At 42.8% G+C, this 24,609-nt stretch overlaps 1 protein-coding gene across 1 annotated transcript in view; it reads left to right on the top strand.

Moving 5' to 3' along the window:
* LOC311246560 (dynein axonemal heavy chain 11) overlaps positions 1-24,609 on the top strand; it is a gene marked incomplete at its 5' end in the record, with an annotated part of 186,316 nt that overhangs the window by 122,622 nt on the left and 39,085 nt on the right. Inside the window, 8 exons of the mRNA XM_084336710.1 lie at positions 1,109-1,222; positions 2,250-2,393; positions 3,106-3,288; positions 7,787-7,888; positions 7,982-8,116; positions 14,393-14,566; positions 20,356-20,591; positions 20,700-20,822. Coding sequence (XP_084192836.1) covers positions 1,109-1,222; positions 2,250-2,393; positions 3,106-3,288; positions 7,787-7,888; positions 7,982-8,116; positions 14,393-14,566; positions 20,356-20,591; positions 20,700-20,822 — 1,211 coding nt within the window. The remainder of the gene's footprint in view (positions 1-1,108; positions 1,223-2,249; positions 2,394-3,105; positions 3,289-7,786; positions 7,889-7,981; positions 8,117-14,392; positions 14,567-20,355; positions 20,592-20,699; positions 20,823-24,609) is intronic.

A 24,609-nucleotide genomic window follows, 5' to 3' on the forward strand; every position in this document is an offset into this window, starting at 1 on the left:
CAGTAATTAAAGTACATAACTAAGTAGTGGTTTAATAATACCATACTCTCAATACAGTCAGGGAATTGTACCCCTCAGTTACAGTGATACTTACAGTGGTACTAACAGTGATACTTACAGTGGTACTTACAGCGGTAATTACAGTGATACTTACAGCGGTACTTATAGTGTTACTAACAGTGGTACTTACAGTGATACTTACAGCGGTACTTACAGTGATACTTACAGCGGTACTTACAGTGGTACTTACAGCGGTACTTACAGTGGTACTAACAGTGATACTTACAGTGATACTTACAGTGGTACTAACAGTGGTACTAACAGTGGTACTAACAGTGATACTTACAGTGATACTTACAGTGGTACTAACAGTGGTACTAACAGTGGTACTAACAGTGATACTTACAGTGATACTAACAGTGATACTAACAGTGGTAATTACAGCAGTACGTACAGTGGTACTAACAGCGGTACTAACAGCGTTACTAACAGTGGTACTAACAGTGGTACTTAACAGTGGTACTGACAGTGGTACTAACAGTGATACTTAACAGTGGTACTGACAGTGGTACTTAGAGTGGTACTAACAGTGGTACTAACATTGGTACTTAGAGTGGTACTAACAGTGGTACTAACAGTGGTAATTACAGTGATACTTAACAGTGGTACTTACAGTGGTACTAACAGTGGTACTAACAGTGGTACTTAACAGTGGTACTAACAGTGATACTTAACAGTGGTACTAACAGTGGTACTTACAGTGGTACTAACAGTGGTACTAACAGTGGTACTTAACAGTGGTACTTACAGTGGTACTAACAGTGGTAATTACAGTGATACTTACAGTGGTACTAACAGTGGTACTAACAATGGTACTAACAGTGGTACTTAACAGTGGTACTTACAGTGGTACTAACAGTGGTACTTACAGTGGTACTAACAGTGGTACTGACAGTGGTACTAACAGTGGTACTTAACAGTGGTACTTACAGTGGTACTAACAGCGGTACTGACAGTGGTACTAACAGTGGTACTTAGAGTGGTACTTACAGTGCTCACACAGCCATTTTCTTCACGTGATTCACTGTTATTGGTGCCTTTTGTGCAGGTCGCTGTCATCGAGGCGGAGGTGTCTGCGAAGCAGAGGGAGTGTGAGATGGACCTCACCAAGGCAGAGCCAGCGCTGGAGGCAGCCACAGCAGCACTGAACACCCTCAACAAGGTGCTCTGTTACTGTGTTACTGCAGGCAAAAGTGTCTTGAATCTGAACTCGGATCTGTTTTTTTCATGACAGTGTGATCAGTGTGTTGGAACCGGAGAGGTAAATTATGCACATGATCAAATCATGTCGGTTAATACAAATGTTTTTTGTTAAAACGTGGTAAATCGAATATTTCTCTGGCCAGGAGAATTGGGTCAAGCTCCCTGACTTGGAAAGGGGCGGGGGAAGGGATTGACCAGGTGATAGGTGAGGGGTGAGGGCACAGGAAGGGGGGAGGGAGGTGTTAACAAAAGGTCATGAAAGGAATTTTCCACAACAGCCTGATCTTTTCTATTCTGATTTGGGCCACTTTCATATGTGGTCCTAAATCAGATACAGGTCTGATTTTCTGCAATGCGACCTCACTCTGAACAGTCATGTCATGCGACTTTTACGTCACTCTAGATTGACATTCATCACAATTCCGCGCTGGCAGGAGTCATTCTGTGAATACAAACATGGAAGACAGCTGTGATGGAGGTGGTCAGTGGAGGGACAGTGAAGAGTTTACCTTATAGGTATTCGGGGCGATACTTCTGTACAAGCAAAACTTGAGACATATCATTACCAGTCTGTGTTTGAAAGCATATTAAAAGAAGAAATGTCTCTCTTTCACCTCCTCCTCGCCCCCATTACCATCTGCTCACAGATTAGCTGGCCTCCACTGCACATCAATTTATAAATGAAGACATAAACTGTTACTTCAGTGTCCTCAATGTTTAAATCCATCTTCTTTATTGTTCATTTGCGCATGAGGGTCAGTTCAGGAGCGTGACCAGTTCACACTGGAATCTGATCTTGGCCACATTTCACACGAATAATGTGAAGAGAATCGGATCTGAGCAATAAATCAGAATTGAGCACTAAAGCTTGCAGTGTGTGAACATAGCCTTAGATTCACGAACCGTCGTTTCCAGACCTCACCGTCGATCGATGCAGACGGACGAACGACGGTGCGTTTAGGTGACATTGCGGTTCTTCCTCTCAGGTAAACCTGACGGAGCTGAAGACCTTCCCCAACCCTCCCGCCGCCGTGATCAACGTGGCGGCGGCTGTCATGGTTCTGCTCGCCCCCCGCGGCCGCGTACCCAAGGAGCGGAGCTGGAAGGCGGCACGGGCCTTCATGGGCAAGGTTAAGCTGTCACCATGTCAATCACATCTGCCTGATTAATGCCAATCTAATCTGTGCGCGGGCCATGACCCCCTGCCCTGCCCAGCAGCACGGCTCCCAGGCTCACATTACAGCTGGCTGGCTGTATCCTCTCTGAGGATACTCACACTATGAGAGGAGCTTTCAGAGAACACCGTTCTACCGTGTGCCATAGTGTGTATTCAGTGTTTTATTGCCCATATTTATTTTAACGTGTAATATAACTGATGGGGCATCCAGACCCACGTCTGCACCTTTGATTACACCGTCTACTTGCTCATATTCTATATTCAGAGTTAATTATATTGTCTACACTGCTTATTTTTATCTGTACTATAATTATATTGCCCATATGTATGTCTTACTGGACTATTACCCTGCCCATACCTGTACGTCCCCTCCCCCATGATGCTATGACACCCGAATTTCCCCAAGGGGGATCAATAAAGGAATATCTTATCTTAGACATACTTATTTATCAGGACTTTACATGTACATGTTTACGACCATATGCAAGAAAACATTATTTTCTTTCCTCCATATCCACTAATTAATTGTTCACGATGACTTAATCGGCACCGAGTGACTAATAGCTTTCATTTGTTGTAACTGTCAAGCTGTCATATTCGTATACAATTATGCATACTAAACGTCAACTCGTTACACGGCGTCCGTGTGTCTTTAATCCTGGCAGGTGGATGATTTCCTGCAGGCCCTGGTGTCGTACGACAAGGAACACATTCCTGAGTCGTGTCTGAACGTGGTGAAGCAGAAGTACCTGAGGAACCCCGACTTCCACCCAGACCTGGTCTGGACCAAGTCTACAGCCGCAGCCGGCCTCTGTGCCTGGACCATCAACATCGTCAGATACTATGAGGTACCAGGGGAGACACGCTAGCGGTATCGGAGAATTTCCCTCCGAATTCTAAACGCCAATACCAACAAACATGCTAGTGCAGTGGAACCGGAGAGGTTAATTATCCGCGTGATCAAATCATCTCGGTTGATACAAAATGTATTGTTAAAAAACATGGTAAATCGAATACAATTAGTTTAGGAGTTTTTGGTAGATGACTTGACTTTGGGTCAAGCTCCCTGCCTCTTTGTCAGGTCAACTTATAGACTTATCTGAGACAAAGAAAGGGGGCGGGGACTGGATGACTGTAGTAATGGAGAAGAATATTGACCCCGATACAGGACGACCCTGGTGTGGACTTGCAGGCTCACAGGCTTGGGAGGCCAGAGGGTTGTCTCATGGAGTCTGTGAGGGTTCTGATGCAGACTTCTTGAGCTCTCTATGCAGACTTTTAGCAAGTCCGTAGCTTGGCGAACTTCACCCAATGGGAATTGCCCACAATCGAAAGTGAAAGTGACGATTCAAGTTTCTTCATCGTAGTTTTTTTCTATTTTAAAATGTATTCCCAACACAATGCTTTACCTGAATAATCATTACCCATGGAGGTGGAATACAGTGGAAAACAAAGACAAATGTGTGTAAATGTTATTATTTATTATTAAATACAATTATATTGCGTAACATGTAGCCTGCAGAGCACGCAACCATCTCAACACCTCGATATGAAAGCTCCTGGTAGAAAATCATTACATTCAGTAGAACACCATTACTTTTTACTGACATTCTGAGCCGTGTTTATTAGCTAAGTATTTAAGTTTGCTATTGCCTATTTGTTGATCTGAGAGGAAGAGAGAGAGGGAGAGAGAGAGGGAGAAAGAGAGGGGGGGGGCTTGATGTTACTCTTTCATCACGTGTGCATTGTGCTAAATATCTGTGCGCAAAGGGCAGCCCGAGCTAATGGTGCGTTCACGTCAGGTGGGAAGAAGCGGACGAACCAGATGACATCTCGTTGCTACAACTAGGAAGCATTCACGCGTTGAACTCGAGGAAACGCCCACATCCAAGATGGCGATCTTAGCCTACTGCTAACCTATTGCTACAAGTCGTTAACAAGTTACGTTAAAATCAACTGTAGACGAACAGCAGCAAGTATAGCTCGTTTTTCATATGAAGAGTACAGCAGTATGATTGTATTATTCTGATTATGTGATCAAAGTGATCATTTTGATTTGTATTTACCTTGTATTGCCGACATCGCCGTCAAGCTTGCTGCCATGATGGTTGATACTTCCGCATTTCGGGACGCGAAGTGGGAGATATCGGGGTATATAAAAAACTCCCATATGACCTAGTAGGAATTACCACTAGGAGGCTGACGTGAATGGCTTTTCCCAGTCGGAAGCTGGTTCTTCCGCTTCTTCCCACCTAACGTGAACGCACCATAAAACTACACAGCCCACAGCTCCCACCATTGGTGTAAACTTTATTATTTATTATTAAATAAAATTATATTCCTTAACATGTAACCTGCTATTTTATTTAGGCCTATTGTATATACTTATGCAGAACATGTGGTTTATTATAAACCCACATTCATGCTTTTATGCAATTTCTGGCCTATTCAAGGTATTTAATAACATCATCCAAGGTGCTGCACAGCTGACTTGATTCTGTTGATTGAGAGGGTCAGTTCCCGATGCTCTTCCTACTCACAACCCTTGCGCCCTCTTGGAGTTTGACTTTCGAATTTGAGAAATGAGAAATACAGTCTGTGAAGTCCAGGAGGGTTTACTCCACCAGTCTGTAGTCTGGAGATTAGGATTCCAGATTAAGAGACAGCCCCCCCCCCCCATCCCTCCGTTTTCAAGACTATTCTATTGAAGACTATTGTTCAATTTTGTTTTCATAAAGAAATGTTAAATGTAGGCTACCAATAATACTTACACATTGAATAAAACAAGGTAGGTATATATTTACGTATTTTAAATAGAATTGTCTTGTTCATAATATAAGATACAATACAGATACAAAAAGAATGTCAATTCTTGATGAATTGAAAATGGGGGACCCTGATGTAAACAAGACGAAAGTCTTTCTCTGGTCTGCATCCCCTTAACAATTGTGTGTATTGAGCTGTACTGTATTGTACCCATTCTGCAATCTGTTAATAAAGTTTTCAATCAATCAATCAATCAATCAAGTTATTTAAATGAAATAAAACTAGCCTACTAGGCCTATTTCAAACATAATATGAATCTCAAAGTGAACTATATTTCCATTAGACTGCCCCATTGATCGTCATGATCTTACAATTGCAAATGATTGCAAGGAATCCATTGATACCAAGCATATCATACACTGTACTAGCTTCATGGGAAAGGGGCTAAATATCACTCCAAAGTGAAATTTCTTTTTTTTTTTATTGGTCTTTTTCCCCCTCCATTTTCCTCGATTTTCTCCCATCCCAATGTTAGTCGTATGCCAATTCCCAGTCCCTTCCTGGTCGCTGCGCACTTACCCCCCACAGTCAGATCATCTGGGAGAGTGGAGGCTACCACGTGCTTCCTCCGACACACGTCCAGCCAATCACCGCTTCTTTTCACCTGGCAGCGCGGATTCTTATCGAGAGGACGTAGCGTGTGGGAGGATCACACTATCCCCCTCGAGTCCTATCCGCGCTTAGCAGGCGCCCCGACCGAACTGTAGGAGTCGCTGTTTACAACGACCCGGACCCACCCCGCCAGCTTCTCCCACCCTCTAATACAGCCAATTGTATTAGTGCAGACGGCCAGCCAAGCTGGTGACAACCCCGGAGCTGTGAGCTGGATTCGAACAGGCGAATCCAGCTCACAGCTCCGGGGTTGGTGACGAACGCAATCTCCGCTCGGCCACCTAACCGCCTCCAAGGTGACATTTCTTTACTTCTTTCCTTACTTCCAATCTCTAGAACGCAAATATAAGATGACATCCCTTTCTCAGGGTGTGATTTGCTGAAAAAATAAGTGCTTGCAGACACTTGCCGACAGAGCACACAACCAGACATAACCATCTCAGAGAGAGAGAGAGAGAGAGAGAGAGAGAGAGAGAGAGAGAGAGAGAGAGAGAGAGAGAGAGAGAGAGAGAGAGAGAGAGAGAGAGAGAGAGAGAGAGAGAGAGAGAGAGAGAGAGAGAGAGAGAGAGAGAGAGAGAGAGAGAGAGAGAGAGAGAGAGCCTCCCACGCACTGTGTTTTTCCATTTGGTCAATATCACAGTCGATGCGTGATGTTACTCTTTCATCATGCATGCACATGTGTTTATTGTGTTGGAAAATCTGTGCGCAAAGGGCCCCCCTTTCACCACCACACTACAGAAGGTTAACCTTTCACTACCATACTACAGATGGTTAACCTAAATCTGTACTGTTCAGTAAAAGCATTGGATCTGTATTGGTACTCGATACTTAATGTTTAGTACTCAGAAACGGTATTGGCAGTGAGACAGTTGTATCAGTGAGTCCCTACTGCTGGATTATGGACATAGTTTATAGACATGATGCTGCTTCCACTCTGAAGCCTCTGGACCCTGTATATCACTCTGCCCTTCATCACTGGTGACAGTTATGGGACCCATCATTGTATCCTTTATGATAAGGCAGGGTGGTCCTCTCTGGCAAAGAGACGTGACTTGCATTGGCATCTGTTTCTGTATAAGGCCATTATTGCTGGATCATACTCACTCTGGTGATTGGCTTACACTTAAAGTTCCTAGAGTTTGCACTGTATTAGGAAAATCTGACTTTAGCTTCTGTGTCCAAGAAACATTTTTTGCAATGCACTCAATTCATTAGTATCTATTGGTCAGTTTAAATCTTGAATAGCAAACCACTTCACCACAGTCTGCAGTTGTTTTTAATTATTTGAAATGTTTAATTGATTGACTTTCTGTTTCTATATGTTCTTTTCTTGTATTTATTGTGTTACGTCATTGTAAATGAAAGCTTGCTCTCAATGATCCTTCGAGATTAAATAAAGTTTGAAATGAAAATAATAAAGTCATACAAACAACATGTATTATTAGCGAGCACTTCTCACTATCCAACAGCAAGGCAGTGCAAGCAGGCAATGACTGATATGGAAACAGTTGGAATGTTTTTTTCCCCAACTCAAAATCAGTCAGGTGGCACAGCCCTCAAATACTGTATGTAGAGGGACTTGCGAATACCTTGAATTTTTTTTTCCGCGTATTTCAAAGCTGAACATCCACTTATATTATTAATTGGTTCAATACTTCCAATAAATACATTTCTGTTCAGAAAGGAACAGCTGGAACATTATTACATTTCCACGGTCCATTCAGTACCCCCTAGAAAATAATTACATTTCCACGGTCCATTCAGTACCCCCTAGATATTTGTTTTATTAATATTTAATAAACATTTGAACTGCATCTAAATTTAATTGGCACAGCTTTATTTGTTCATGTTTGATGATATCTGCTCATTTATTTCCATTGTACTGTATTTGCTTGTTTTGTTTTCTAGGTTTATTGCGAGGTTGCTCCTAAGAGGCAGGCTTTATCACAAGCTAACGCAGACCTTGAAACGGCAACAGCCAAACTGCTGGCTGTTCAGAAGAAGTTAGAGGTGAGCAGAACGTCATCGTTCATCATCTGAACCCAGCTTCCCACAAACATCTCCCACACAGCATTCTCTTCTCGTCTCTCTCGTCTCTTTCAGGATTTGGATGCACACCTCCAGAATCTTACAGCTCAGTTTGAAAGAGCCACAGCGGAGAAAGTCAGCTGCCAGGAGGAGGTGACCCACACCAACCAGACCATCGAGCTGGCCAACCGGCTGGTCAAGGGCCTGGAGGTACACGGAACAAATCAAATCAAATGTGTTTGTATAAGGCCCGACAACACACGTTAATGTGCCCATGGGCCGGACACGTCTTCTTTAACCCATTGACACATAATATCCGCCTAGTAAAAAGGCCCTATAAAGACTGCTCAAATGTGTTTGTATAAGGCCCGACAACACACGTTAATGTCCCCATGGGCCGGACACGTCTTCTTTAACCTTGTAACTGGCGCAGAGAAAAGTGGCAATTTTTTAACTTGAACTTGAGGACTGCAGACTTTTTTTGGCGTTTTTTTCTCTTCCTGTTTTCGCTCGTGACTTTTCACCTAGAACCCTGATTGGCTCATGCAGCACATCCGATGCACGCTAGAGGTCGCCAAAGTAATGTGTCGCGTTGTTTCTTCTTGACTTTAACCTCTTAACTGGCACCGACCCGGCCCGGGACGTTTTGAGGACGATTTGCCCACCGGCGCGACACATTACTTTGGCGACCTCTAGCGTGCATCGGATGTGCATGAGCCAATCAGGGTCGGTGCCAGTTAAGAGGTTAAAGTCAAGAAGAAACATCACAATAAATCAAGAACAAAACAAAAAAAACACCACGAAATCCCAAATAAAATGTAAAATAAATTAGTGCTGTCAGGCGATTAAAAAAAATGTATCTAATTATTTACAGGATTTGTAATACATTTATCTAATTAATCACTTTTTAATCGCATAACCATTTTATGCCTGATATTCTATATTCTATAATCATATTTCAAATAGCATGTGTCCGGATGGCAGCATTCAGTACTGTATCTACAAAACCTTCTGTTTAATCATCTTCCATTTATTAATTGGCTTAGATTTTTCAGGTCTGGTCAATTTGAGCATGTTGTTATTCACAGTCAACGATCAACATTTTTTTATTGATATTCTCATTTGGTTCATTACAATTTACTCAAGCCTAGTAACAGACACAGTATTTCTGACACTGGGAATACATTCCCTGAGATCCATAGATGTCCCTAGAATCAGATACCAAGAACATGCAAATGGACCATATAAAAAAAGTCTGTAAATGTGTATTCTACGTTCTTATGGAATGAATGAGATTAAAAAAAAAATTATAATTTTTTTTTAAAAACAATTTTTTTTTGTAATACATTTTGAGTTAATTTTCATAATGATAATTTGCTGTGTAATTAATTAATCTAATTAACGTGATAAACTGACAGCCCTAAAATAAATAAATGCAAGACATACCCCACGCGAAGGTAAGGAAAAACTCACTAAAAACCTAGCAATAGGAAAAAAGCACCACAGGCAATGTGGAGGGGAGACACCTTAGAAAGGCCGTTCAAGGGGGGGATCTCCCTTCCTAGATGTCGGTGATAGTAGTGTTGCTATAAAATAGGCGAAATAGTTGGTAAGCATGCACATAATATGTGTAATGAAACACAAATAAGTACATGCAATAGCAACTGGGGTACATAAGAACATTTTGAAACAAGAGAGAGAGAGTGGGTCGGGCGATGCCAGGGTAGCCGTTACCTGGCGTTAGGGTGAGCTGTCATAGTAGGTGTGCATGGAGAGAGAGAGAGAGAGGTGCTGGTTATCCAACTGCATCGCTAATCTTGACCAGGAAGTTGTTATGGCCCCGGTGAAGTCGGCAGTGTGAGCACAGGGCTCAGTCAGAGGGAGATCTCGCGGTCTGGGCTCCGCAGCATATTGGGGGTTTAGGAGACGGTTAGAGGGGGACGGACCACAGAGGACGCATGGCTGAACTGGGCAACTGGCTGCTGAACAACGTCCAAGGGGAGAAGGGAAGGGAGACGGCGATATACACAAGCAGCTCGACACTCAAGCTGGGCGGCAGACTGGCCCTGTTTGTTTGTGTGTGAGTGTGTGCGTGTGTGTGTGAGCGTGTGCATGTGTGTGTGTGTGTGCGAGTGTGTTTGTGTGTGCGTGCTGCTTAGGAAATGTGCATATTCATGTGTGTGTGTACAAAATTGCAGATTTAGCCTTAAATTATCTACTCATTCATATGGGATTTGGACGAATGTGACATGGTATATCAATCATTGTTTTTCATGTGAATTTAAAAAAAATTAGGCAACTTTTCCTTAGGGCCAGAAGCTCATGTTTTTTTCCTCATAAAAACAATATCTAGAATCATTACATTTGCTAACGTGAAATAACAATCGGAATAGCCTTCTCTCCTTCAGTTGGGCCATTCTACACGTTCAACTTTCTTATTCCGGTGAATAAACGTGGCTCTAATGGAACAGCTTGGCTTTTAAGCATATCAAGATAAATGTTTTGTCTTTATGCCATTGACCTGGAAGCAATAGCGTTTAGACTAATAAATCAGGCCGTCTATATTTAATCATTAACTTACCTCAAAGCCTCAACAGCTGTTGGAAATTAACAACGTCTCACCCCAGACTGAGTGATATTACAGGCAATCCATAATGCATTAGAGTAAAATTATAGTGATTTTTAACTGTCTGGGAATTTATTATGCGACATATTCTGGACCCACGGCCCCCTTGCATGGAAATGTCACGTGTGATTTATGGTTGTTGGGCTGTCACAGTCAAAGTATTGAAGGTTTAAATGGATGCTAAATTGATGCTGAATGAATCTGTAGCCAAACTTTAAAAAGCCGGTTTAAGGGGAATTGCGGTCATCTACTTTCGCACTTCGCGTCAGTATGTTTAATAGCTGGGGTGGGACATCGGTCAACACGTTTCACCGCGCGGTAGATCAATGTTTCAGTCCTTTTGATTTGAAATATTTTGAGCTTGGCTGGCCAGCTGTTTTGTTTATTTATTTTTTATTTCATTTAGGTTAGTCTGCTGCTCATCGTTTAGCGCTTGTTCCGATCATTTGTCTTTGTGTACAGTTTGTTTTGCTGTTATCACAGATGCTGTGGTTGACCCTTACAATGAGACCGCTATTCATTAAAGGCCCAATCAGTGATCGACGCGTAAACAATTGGGTAGCTCCACCACCAAAAATAATATAAGAATCGAGCCACGTTTTCATCCTCTAGTTCAGGGGTAAGCAACCCTAGGCACGCGGGGCAGCAGTAAAAAAAAAAAAAAAAAAAAAAAAAAATATTAGTGAAATATTAGTGAAATATTTTGCACTGTTGTCGCATTTATCTTGTTGAAATCCTCCCACAGGTTCTTTTTACTACCACATATTTAATTGAGACCCTTTATTTGTTTATTATTTCAATTTAGCTGGAAATACATTGCTACATCATTCAGTAACATTTGCAGAGCCTTATAACAAAAACATTATTATGGTCACCATTGTGACCAGTGGGATTAATCAACAAATTGCATTATTTATTTTTCTATTTCATTGAACATTGCACATGTTAAAAGCCATTTTTTTACTCAAAATGTGAGTATTACCAAGTCAACTTGTGTTCTTAAAACAATGACAATAAACATAGTTTTATTAGGTTGAAATAATGTGGTTGTGTACTTATTTTTCTGTTAACTTATTATGGATTGAAAACTGAAAACCTTAATGCACAGTAACTGAACTCAATATTTTTAAGTTCTGGTAACTTATTATTATATTTTTTTTTACAGTGTAGTCTTGCGATCAATCAAAACTTATTTACACGATATACCTCACATTAGGCCTGTAAGTGGAGCTATGACAGCACACGTACACGTTTGAGTGTGATGTGTCCAAAAATGAATGGGCAAATGTGAGTGAAATGGTCGCACTGTATGCAGCTGTTTGTCTGCATTGCATCCCCCCCCCCCCCCAACTCAGATTTAGGGTTGATACAACCATCATAATAATATTGTTAATAATAACAATAACAATAATGATGTAATAATGTAAAAATTATCATTAAAAATACCTGATTATGAGAAAGAAAAATTACGATGCATGGAATATTGTTGAGGCACACTAGTTACAACTATATTTCAAACAGGCTCTCCATGTCAAAAAGGTTGCTGACCCCTGCTCTAGTTGATAGACTGAGGTCTTGATACAAGGACTAACACTTGGTGACAGGTAAATATGGGTTTTTAATTATAGCTGCTGTATTTTGTTTTTGTTTGTATTTGTTGTACACATTCGATTGAAGTGTTTTCCATCTACAGATCAAACTATTCAAGAATATATATATTAACACATCCGTGGCCAACCACGTATACATACGTGGTAAGGTTGTTTTGGCTTTTATTCCATTGTAATATCCTACTCAATGTCACCGAGCAGCACTGCAGATTTACCCTACTCTTGGGATTCGGAAAAGTGCATTACCGGCCAGATCCTCGTAGGGGCGCTGTCTCGATAATGCAGTGTTCCCTGTTACAGACCTGTGTTTTTATTTTTTTCATCATGGGTGGACTTTTTTGTTAGCCTGAAGCTATGCCTGTAGCATGTAGCCTGGAATATTTTTTGGGACGCTGAATTCAGTATGCAGTAGAGGAATATAGCATCAGCCAATGGACATATCGATCTACCAGATGGTGATTGATAACTGGGAAATCCTTTTTGGGATCCAACCGGCCCACGGTAAGAGCTTTTTCACGTAAATTACAGCCCGATCGTGCTTTGCTTTGATAGCAACCAGCCGATCAGCGAATGAGGCTAATGCCGTTATTGGAAATCAATAATCAGAAACGACGTACCCCGCCCCCCCTCCCCCTTTCATGCATTCATGGTGGACCATGATACCGATAATATGCATTCTGAGTTTTAGCTCGAGCTTGTGTATAGCCGAAACGCCATTCGATTTAACGTTATTAGCTTAGCGCCCTGTATATTGCCTTCCAGGAAATACCCCAGAACATTGCGGTATAACATTCATATTCACAACGCTATAAAATGGGAACGTATTGATGAAAAGATTATTTATTTAAGGCATATTGAAGGGACGGTTTATAGTGTCAATTGACAATGACAATGGACAGATCGCAATAATATAAAGTATAGATTTAGCTCTACAAACAGCCTCACGCGCAATGAAAGGTTGTTATGATAAACTGGCCTTATAGAGTGAGATTAGACGGATCCCAGTGGCCGCGAAAGTGTTAAAGGTCTCATATTTTGCTTAATTTTTCACTTTTTGGGCAATTTTACACAATTCCTGTCAGTCTATGGAACACATCTGTAAGGTTTTTTTCAAAAAAATTCATTGTTTTGTATTTTTAATCAAGAACTTTGGTGCACCACTTTCTGCCCTTCCAAATTCCAAGTCCCCGAATCACTCCTACCCATTTTATCTAGTGAAGCTGGTGTCTTCTCTGTGTGTGATTGGGTTGGCTAGCTAGCGGCTAACATTAAGTTAACGTTACAAGGGTGCATTGCACAGCTTATTTAGAAGCATTGACATTTTCACTGCACATAGAAACAGCGCAGGGGAAAGCTGGGATTTATAAGCACTCTGGAGCTATGCTGTCGAACACTTTTGAGGAAGTGCTGAGAGAGTGGAACAGCTGAAGGTCTCTGCTGTCGAAACCGCTTCTGCATTATTTCCACTCGCTGCTCATATAAACGTATCACAGTTGATTGTGGGCGGGCGGTGGCAGATCAGAGTTCTAACACGTATTCTTACACGTCACAGATTGGCGTAAATTCAGAATGTCTTAGTTCAGTGGGGGAGGTTCCTGCCTCAGCTATACTGAAGAAACGGGACTGGGTAGAGATTTCACATCTAGTCAGTGTTGGTACAACCCCACATTGCTAGAAAACAATGCAAACCTGCACTGGAAAAGGCCATTTATAAGATAGGGGACCTTTAATATATGAATTATTCTATATACATACGTATACCCTTGAATATAACTCTGCATGATAGCATGTACAATAATGCTGTATACTGTATATATATATATCCACATCTGTCTGTACATACCTGCATATAATCCTTTTTACATAATCTGTAGATAATATATCTATTTATATCCCTTACCTACTCTTACTAGTTACACTGCTGGCCAGTATGACTACTACCATAGTGTCTTTATACCTGTATCACTGTACATATTAATACTACAACGCTGTACATACATCTTATTAGCACTATACTCAGTAGTACTAATTTATATATTTTATACCCAGTTTAATCACCTGTACATTGTATATTACTATTGCACTTTACTGTTACATTTGCACTCTGGTTGGATGCCAAACTTGTGCTGTATAATGACAATACATTTGAATCTAACCTAATCTAATCGAATAGACCCCGCATTGATATTCTCAGAAAATCACAGATCGGTGCTTTAACATTAGGACTCTTGGTTGGTCCGTGTGTCTCAGGCAGAGAAGGAGCGCTGGTCCCAGGCGGTGGTCCAGTACGAGGAGCAGGAGAAGACCCTGTGCGGGGACGTGCTGCTCACCTCAGCGTACGTCTCATACGTGGGCTACTTCACCAGGCAGTACCGCGTGGAGCTTCTCCATGGTACCTGGATCCCCTTCCTGCGGGCTCAAAAGGTACACGTCCATCTTATAACAAAGTGTTTCGAGATGCAGGGATAGTGGAGGATAAACCCACCAGTAAACTCGGGTTACCCCATTGTATTTGTGAAAGAGTCAAGTCAAGAGTCACTTTATTGTCCCATCAGCTGGGAAATTTGTCTTGGGCTTACACCCACTACAGCCACAGATACATACATACAGACATGACACAGCACAACTGACTCCAAACAATACACAATATAAAAGATACAGTAAAGTACCTGCACAGCAGGATGTCTGGCAACACAAAATTAGAATAGTATACACAAATAATATAATATTAATATTATAGTATACACGATAATATAACAACCAAATATCCGTTCGATAGTTGCCCTTTATCAGTCAAATCTGCTGACCCAAGAAGCAGCAGCCAGCACAACAGATCAACGGCTACCCACACATACTGCGGCTAACGACATGATCAACGGCAACATTCCTCCTCTGCCACCTCTGCAAAAGAACCCACGAGAGGCCACAGCGAGAGGGAAGGAACCGGGGTTCACAACCGAGGCGCCCAGCACGTCGCGGGGACAAAACAGCGAGGCATCGCTCCTCACACCGGCGCCGGAGATCAACAGCATCCACGCAATTGACGCTTCAGCCAGCAGTTGCACCAGCCGACCAGCAAGCGGCGACATACCCTCACAGAAGCCCCAGCGGACTCGGCGAGTGGCTAAAGGGAGAGCGGCGCGGAACATCAAGGTCACCAAGGACCCGGCGGTTAGCTTGGCTGGCCCCGCCAAGGCCGCCATGCCAGCTAGTCTACCCGGGCCGAGGCCAGGACAAAAGGCACCCCCCCTCCCCCACAATGGAGTACAATCAGACATATCTGTAATCAACCAGCCCCCCCCCCCCCACATCGCGGGCTTTCACACAAAGGAATACAGACTCCAGCAAAGGACAAAGCATCACCCCCTCCCCCCCTCCCTACCCACGGCACAAACAGCAACAACGCCCCCCCTCCCCCCACCACAGGACAGGACACAATTGAACAGAGTTACCTCAACTGTGACGACGTCAATCTTATTACAAGCAAAAATGGACTTCACATATTTCATCTAAATACAAATAGCCTGAGACCTAAACTGGCTGAAATCAAACAGTTGTTTTTAAACGGTAAGGCTAACATATTGTGTTTCACAGAAACAAAATTAGACTCATCTGTACAGGATCCAGAGATTGAAATTGAAAACTACTCAATAGTCAGGAGGGATAGGAACCAGTATGGAGGTGGCGTCTGTGTGTATATACACAAGGATACCAAATACATCAACCGTACTGACCTTAACCATGATGAAATTGAAACTGTTTGGATTGAAATCTTATTAGACAGGGCGAAACCAGTACTAGTAGGCACAATCTATAGACCACCAGAACAGAGTGGCTTTTATGACACACTTGATGGGTGTTTAGCTGGGGTGGAGGGGGTAGAAAAAATTCTTATTGGGGACTGGAACACGGATATGCTGCGTAAATCAGCACCCGTCTTCAAGGCCTTCAGTAGATTTTCTGACCTGCACGGTTTCAGCCAGCTAATCACACAACCCACAAGGGTATGCGATTCGACACAAACCACCATTGACCTCATTTTGACCTCTGACAAGTCCATGATCTCCAGTAAAGGGGTGATAGCATGCGGGTTAAGTGATCATTATATGATTTTCTGTACCCGCAAAAAGCTAAAACAGAAGGCCGGCTGTCACAAAACAGTCACATCTAGAGACCTCAAAACTTACTCTAGAGAGGCCTTTAACCTAGAACTGGGGAGCTTGGACTGGTCAGATGAGCTCAGTGGTACACAGGTTGAAGAAGCATGGCTTGGATTCAAAACCAAATTCACAGCAATACTCAACAACATGGCACCGATAAGAACCACCAGGGTTAAAAATCGCGCTGAGGCATGGATGCACACTGAAATACTGGCCGCTATGAAAACCAGAGACAAAAAATGCTCTGAACTTCATAAAAGTCAGACAAAGCTTTCCAAAAGCTCAAACAGTGAACTCCAAGCCCACGTGGTTGAACTAAAAATCCAAAGAAACAGACTAAGAAATGACGTAAACACCATGATCAGAACCGCAAAAAAAAATTTCATCAACGACAAAACTGAGGAAAACAAAAACAAACCCTGCGAACTTTGGAAATTACTCAATAATCAACTAGGCTGCAATAAAAAACTTAAAACCAGATTCTCAAACATAAACATAAAGACGGACAACACGCTCATCACAGACAAGCTGGATGTAGCCAATTACTTAAACATCTTCTTCACAAACATAGCCACAACACTGGTAAACAAACTACCCTCCCACTCAGGGCATTATGGGGTAGAACACATAGTAGCATACTACAAAAACCTAGGGGTCCACAAAGACGACTTCAAACTTGAAATGGTAACAACCGATGAGGTACTCAAAAAATTGAGCGCCCTCCAACCTAACAAGGCCACTGGCCATGACAACATCCCCTCCAAATTCCTCAGAGACGCAGCAGCCGCCATCACCCCAGTCATCACACACATAATAAACCTCTCTATAAGACAGGGGCACGTCCCCAAGGACTTCAAAATTGCGAGAGTGACCCCTCTACACAAAAAGGGCAGCAAATTAGACCCAGGCAACTACCGCCCTGTTTCTATTCTTACCTCCATCTCGAAAGTCATGGAGAAAATAGTCTACGAACAGGTCGAAAAGTACCTGGCGGAAAAAAACCTAATCTACGAATTCCAATCTGGCTTCAGAACGTCCCACTCCACTGACACATGCCTCCTCTATTTGAACGACCACATCAAACAAGAGGTGGACGCTGGCAAATACTGCGGCATGGTCATGCTGGACCTACAAAAGGCCTTCGACACTGTCAATCACTCCATTCTAATGGACAAGCTAAAAGCAATTGGTTTTGATAGCCTATCAGTGAGCTGGATGCAATCCTACCTGGAGGGGAGAGAACAGATGGTAGAGGTAAACGGTACTCTATCCCCCCCCCTCACAGTGAGCTGTGGTGTTCCACAAGGAAGCATACTAGGACCGCTACTCTTCCTAATTTATGCAAATGACATGTCGTCAGCCTGTGACTGCAACTTGTTCCTGTTTGCGGACGACTCAGCCCTGCTGGTCTCTGACAAGAACAAATTGCAGGTTGAAAAAACCCTCAGCACGGAACTAGGCAAAATCTGCATATGGCTCGCTGATAACAAACTATCATTACACATGGGCAAAACAGAGTCCATTCTCTTCGGTTCAAATAACAAACTCAGCAAGACCGACGGATTCTCAGTTACAGTGGGTGACAATATTGTCACAAGGAAAGACGAAATTACCTACCTGGGTTCCATCCTAGAGGCAAATCTTTCCTGTGACAAAATGGCATCCAATGTAATAAAAAAAGTCAACCAACGAACTAGATTCTTGTACCGGATCTCCTCTCTGGTAAACAAGAATACCCTGAAGACTCTGGCAGGAGCACTCATTCAAGGGTACTATGACTATGCGTGCACCTCATGGTACCAAAGCACCTCAAAGGCGCTTAAAACAAAATTACAAACATCACAAAACAAACTGGTCAGACTACTACTTGACCTGAACCCCAGAACCCACCTCACCCCTGCCCACTTTGCCAACCTAGGATGGCTTAGAGTAGACGACAGAGTACAGCAACTTGCAATGGGCCTGGTCTACAAGATACACTATACGACCGGGGTGCCCATGTACATGTCAAAATACTTCCCAAAGGTCAGTGAATACCACAACCACTACACCAGAGGAAGCTCAACAAATCATGTTAAACCCAGATTCGGCTCAAACAAGGGACTAAACACGTTTCGCAATTATGCCACAACAATGTGGAACGCCCTACCCAAAGCTGTAAAGGAATGTGAATCCCTGCCCACATTCAAAACCGCCCTTAAAGAGCACCTACGGGAGGCAGCAATTCGAAACTGGCCACCGTAAATGCCCAAAACCCCCACCACCTCCTAATAGACAGTCTCCTCCCCACCGCATGTATATATTCCCTCCCCGCCGTATGTATATTTCCCTCCCACCCACCCACCCCCTCCTAATGTACAGTCCCCTCCCCATCATATGTATATACTCTGTCAGGATCTAGGGGTAACAGTACTGTATTTTTGAATACCGCCTATGTCACAAATGTATCAGTACTAAATACCTATATGTCCCTATGCCATAAATGTCATGTATGTTGTGTATGTCATAAATGTCTATATGAATTGAAAATGGGGGACCCTGATGGAAACAAGACAAACGTCTTTCTCAGGTCTGCATCCCCTTAACAATTGTATGTATTGAGCCGTACTGTATTGTACCCATTCTGCAATCTGTTAAATAAAGTTTTCATTCATTCATTCATTCATATCTGGCACTATTTAAAAGTTTAACTGAAATCGGAATAAAGGGTTTTTTAAACCTATTTAATCTAGAGAGCGTGGAACTCTAAACCTCCTCCCAGAGGGCAGTAGCTCATACTCGGCATGTAAGACATGGGAGGGGTCCGAGACTATTCTATTGGCTTGCCTTAGAGTAGCCTGTTCAAAAATAGACTGCAGGGATGGGTGACCTTTCACCCCTATGATCTTCCATGCAGTCTGCATCAGACGGACCAGTTTGGACTTTAATTGTACAGACAGGTTACCAAACCAAGCTGTAATACCGTATCTGATGAGACTCTCTAATACAGATTGGTAGAAAAGTAACATACATTTTTGATCTACACCATGCACTCTAAGGCGACGTAGAAAGTGCAGTCGTTGTTGTAGTCTGCTACACAGGACCATTAAACATCTACATGGGTGTTCCAGGTTAGTGTGTTATCGACAAAAATCCCAAGATATTTATATGAAGAGACCTGCGAGATGGACTGTGTGTGGATGACCACAGGCCTGTGGTCCCCAACACCTCTGGGGTCAAACACCATCTCCTCAGTCTTCTTAACATTTAAAACCAGACAGTTATTGTCGCACCAGTTTACAAAACCTCTGGATTTCCGAATAATAGTCAGCTAGGTCACTGTCATTCTTAATTAGAGCAAAAATGGCAGTGTCATCAGAACATTTTATGAAGCGGTTGTTAGGATAGATGCTTCTGCACTCGTTCGTATACAAGGTAAAAAGCACAGGTGAACTTACTATACCCTGGGGAGCTCCAGTGCTCAGGGTTCTAGATTCTGAAAGAGTGCCGTTAACACTGACCCGCTGTGTACGGTTTAGTTAAAAAGGAATGATACCATTTTATAATGAGAGGGTGGACATTAAGCCCATTCAACTTCTCAATTAAAAGGTGAGTTAGAAATAGAGTTTATCCACCGTTTTACGCTGATATAAACTATATCTAACTATATGTAAAGATAGTTACATGAAGACAGGGTCTATTTTAGGAAGTGAAGCAGAATAATACTATTCTGAATAATATACTGTATGTAAGTGCATACAAATAGTATTTCTAAATACATGGGTGATTATCGATGCTGCTGTGATCATCAACTGTAGTTAATATAGCTTTTTCTACGCCTGCATCACTGTTGGAGAGTGTTGTATCTATTTCTACAAACGTGTATATTTACTTTGTATATCATCTATGCATTTGCCCCCGTCTCTCCACATAGAGTGGAGTGACGTCATCTCTCTGTGTCTCTCCATACATCCAGCAGAGCTTGGAGTTGAGTGATGTCATCTCTCCCTCTCTCTGTCTTTCTGTCTCTCTCTCTCCCATCCTCCCCCCCCCCCCCCCCCCCCTTCCCCACAGGTTCTCGTACCCATGACAGACGGCCTGGACCCGGTACTCATGCTCACAGACGATGCCACACTGGCTGCCTGGCACAACCAGGGCCTGCCAAACGACCGGATGTCCACCGAGAACGCCGCCATCCTGGCCACCAGCGAGCGCTGGCCGCTCATGGTCGACCCGCAGCAGCAGGGCGTCAAGTGGATCCGAAACCGGTACGGGCCAGAGCTGAGGGTGGTGCAGCTCGGCCAGAGAGGGTGAGAAGGGTTAATAATCACTCACTTTAGCGGCGCTAAGATGAACCAGGAGGATCTTCAAGCTGTTTTCTCTGAACCTGAACCTGTCTTTGTTGTTGTTATGTGTAGGTACCTGGATGTGATTGAGCGAGCCCTGGCTTGTGGTGAGACGGTGCTGATAGAGAACCTGAGAGAAAAAGTTGATCCGGTCCTGGAACCTTTACTGGCCAAAAACACCATTAAAAGAGGAAGGTCAGTAGCAAACATAACGGCAAATTAGCCAACATAATATCTGAATAAATAACCTTCTTTATATTTTTGATGTGCCTTACTACTATGCTACTATACTTATACTACTACCTATCATGCTCATATGTCTATACTACTATACACTCGAGTAACACTTAAGTTCGACACTGTTTGACAAACGATGCCACTGACCCTTAGCTGCCAGAGATGTTCCCCATCCGGCTGATTTTGTTGTTCACAATTTGTAAATCACTTTGGATTGATTGATTGATTGATTGAAAACTTTATTAACAGATTGCAGAATGGGTACAGTACAGTACAGCTCAATACATACAATTGTTAAGGGGATGCAGACCAGAGAAAGACTTTCGTCTTGTTTACATCAGGGTCCCCCATTTTCAATTCATCGTAACATATATGACATACATGACATACAGATAGACAGTACTGCTACATCTATACATTTATGACATACCAGATTTGCAATTACAGTACTGTTTGTGATACAAAAAGAGTCCAGAAAAAAAAGAGTATATACATTTGACGTAGAAACTGTACATTGGATTGGGTAGGTGGGGGTGGGGGGGGGACTGTACATTGGAGGTGGGTGGGGGGGGGGGGGGGGGGGGGTTTGGGTGGGGGGGGGGGGGGGGGGGGTTGGGTGGGGGGGGGGGGTTGGGTAGGAGGGGTGGGTGGGGGACACTGTACAACTGTACAAACAAAACTGTACATTGGATTATTGACAAGACCATACTTGGTAATTTACTGTACATTGGAGGGGGTTGTGTTCGGACATTTACAGGGGCCAGTTTCGAGTTGCAGTCTCCCTTAGGTGTTTTTTGAGAGTGTTTTTGAAAGTGGGTAGTGATTCACATTCCTTTACAGCTTTGGGTAGGGCGTTCCACATTGTTGTGGCATAATTGCGAAATGTGTTTAGTCCCTTGTTTGAGCCGAATCTGGGTTTAACATGATTTGTGGAGCTCCCTCTGGTGTTGTGATCGTGGTATTCACTGACCTTTGGGAAGTATTTTGTCATGTACATGGGTACCTTGGTCGTGTAGTGTATCTTGTAGACCAGGCCCATTGCAAGTTGCTGTACTCTGTCGTCTACTCTAAGCCATCCTAGGTTGTCAAAGTGGGCAGGGGTGAGGTGGGTTCTAGGAGTAAGGTCAAGCAGTGTCAAACGTACAACGGTACGTTTCGTTCAACTTCTAACTGGCAGCGGTCATAAATCCACCCTTAAAATCCCAAACCAATAAAGCATTTGTCTCCGATTCATAGCCGAAGCCACAATCTCAACTACAGTCAATATCATGGCTTTGCAAAACAGCCATGTTAACACAGGGCCCATTGCAAACCACAGTTTCAGTTTCAATCAATCCACGGTTCCGTGTGTCCGTTGATACGCGAGTCGATATGCCCACGACTCGTCTCAATGTGTCTGCGGTGTGAAACAATGCGAGCCGATTTGCCAGGTGGTTGACTCCCGGCGAGCGCCGAGACACCGGGGGCACATGACTGAGCGCGTTACCATCGTCCACTCCTCAGATTATAGATGCATTTGTACCACATGTTCCCAAATCCCCGAGGCCGACGTATCGATCGGCCTCTCAAGGCCCCCGGTGATGGATGTATATTTGTGTGCTCATATTCTTTATGTGCGATGAATAATAAACAGCGACTCCTCAGTGTAAAGCGCCGCATTGTGGGCAGCCCGCTGTTATCTGCGAGGACTTTACATCTCTCCCACAAGGAGGAGGGGAAGTAACCCACACACTAAACTCAATGGTCCTTAATCACTATCGCAAACTCAATTCCAGCTAAATCTTCTCCGGTGATCCTTATGCACGGAGGTGATTTGTCAGCGTTTCACCTCGTTCATTTATACAGCGATATGCGAATGGAATAATGAAGGATTGTCGGAAAGTGAACATATTTGACTACATGACTGACTACAGTCACTGGGTTTATGGAAATCATATCTTTGCTGGCGGTTTACATGAGAAGCACGTAACCCGCGTTTGAGGCGTGTTACTTCGTTATCCTTTTAAAATCTTTAACTCTTGTATTTATGAGCGGTGTCCTGTTTCTGTAGGTATGATTATACTTTAGATGTTTGTGTCAAAGTCTAAGGAAAGTGATGAAACCGCAACTTCTGGGATTTAACTCATAACGACACCAAAACTATGCACCGACTATGACCAAAATGATGTGGTTATATTGTAATTATCATGGTAATTAGAATGTGGCTATAATGTCCTGCATTTATATATTGTGTATCATATTGTCATCATCATGGTAATATTAGAATGTGGTCTTAATGGACTGCATTTATATATTGTGTATTCTATTGTAATCATCATGGCATATAGAAAAGTCAACCGACAGCCAAACCTGCATATTTGTGAGTTTAACCATTACTCAGCAGCTACAACCGGATTCAACAGACTATGACTTTCTGACTTAAACTTACTATTGAAATGGAGCATTATATTGGTATTCATGGTGTTCTCATAGCGTTCTTTGCCAACCAAAATGGCACAATGCCACAGCTTGTTGGCTACCGTCATTTAATGATAATCACCTGGCAGTGGATCACAATCACCTCTTTCTTGCCTACCAAGATGTCCGCATACTAGAATACTTTGAATGATCATTTATATATTCAATAAACCAAAGGTAGTATGCGCCTCTCTTGGGGATTTATCACAATAACTACATGTATGGCACAAATACAAGTAAACAGTGCTTTTGAGGATTTCAAAACCCATTTTCAACTCTACATTTGTCATGTCATGCTTAAATGGTAAATAAACATAGATATACAGATATAGCACTTTTATCCAAAGCACTTCACAACGTAGGCCTCACCCATCCACACGCCGACAGCGGAGGCAACCGTGCAAGGTGGCAACCTGCTCATTGGAGAAGTTGGGAGAGGTTAGGGGTCAAGTGTCTTGCTCAAGAACACTTCGACACACTGACGAGAGGAGCCGGAAACAAACCGGGAACCTTCTGATTACCAGACGACCACTCAACCTCCTCAGCCACTGTCACAGACGGATTATAACAATTCTTGTAGTGCACATGATGCACACCTAGGTTTGACTTGGAGTGATAACGTAACCTTTTGTCATGTACAGAAGATTGTAACCTAATAGAAATATACCTTAAAAAACTAAAATAATGATAATAATTTGATTGAAGAAGCAGAGGCAGGAGTTGCTTTGTACAAGCCCTAATATTCTCCTGTTGATTATCAAATATGAATTCTTTCAATTGAATTGGGGCCATGGAGGTACAGTTGAGGCATTAATTCGATATATTATATATAGCTGTATACAAATTGGATATATTATTAACACATGTTAGGCTACATGTACTAGCAAATGTAGTCACTGTTCTGCATCAGGCCTTAATCAATGGAGCAATTAATCCGATCCCCAGAGATAGTCCTTTCAGTACCACTAGCACAGCTGTTCAATGATTATCCTTGCTCAATTACTAAGCATTACCCTGAACAAGCAGCATATTACATCTAGCAGATTCCATACAATGGATACTAACTAAATACGGGAAGAAGAAAAAAATAAATAAAAATACCATAAATCGACATCCTCATCCACCAGAGAAATATTTTAACATCTTTTCTTCTCCCGAGAATTAAAATCGAAACATCTTAGCGGGACATCCACCGAGCTTCCTCTGGACGAGGGGCTGTCTGTCGACCCCTGACAATTCATCACGGTAAATCTGATTATAAGTTTATCCCTTGTAGATGACCCACGCA

Source organism: Notolepis coatsorum (assembly GCF_963971535.1).
Source record: "Notolepis coatsorum genome assembly, chromosome: 19".
Taxonomy (NCBI): domain Eukaryota; kingdom Metazoa; phylum Chordata; class Actinopteri; order Aulopiformes; family Paralepididae; genus Notolepis; species Notolepis coatsorum.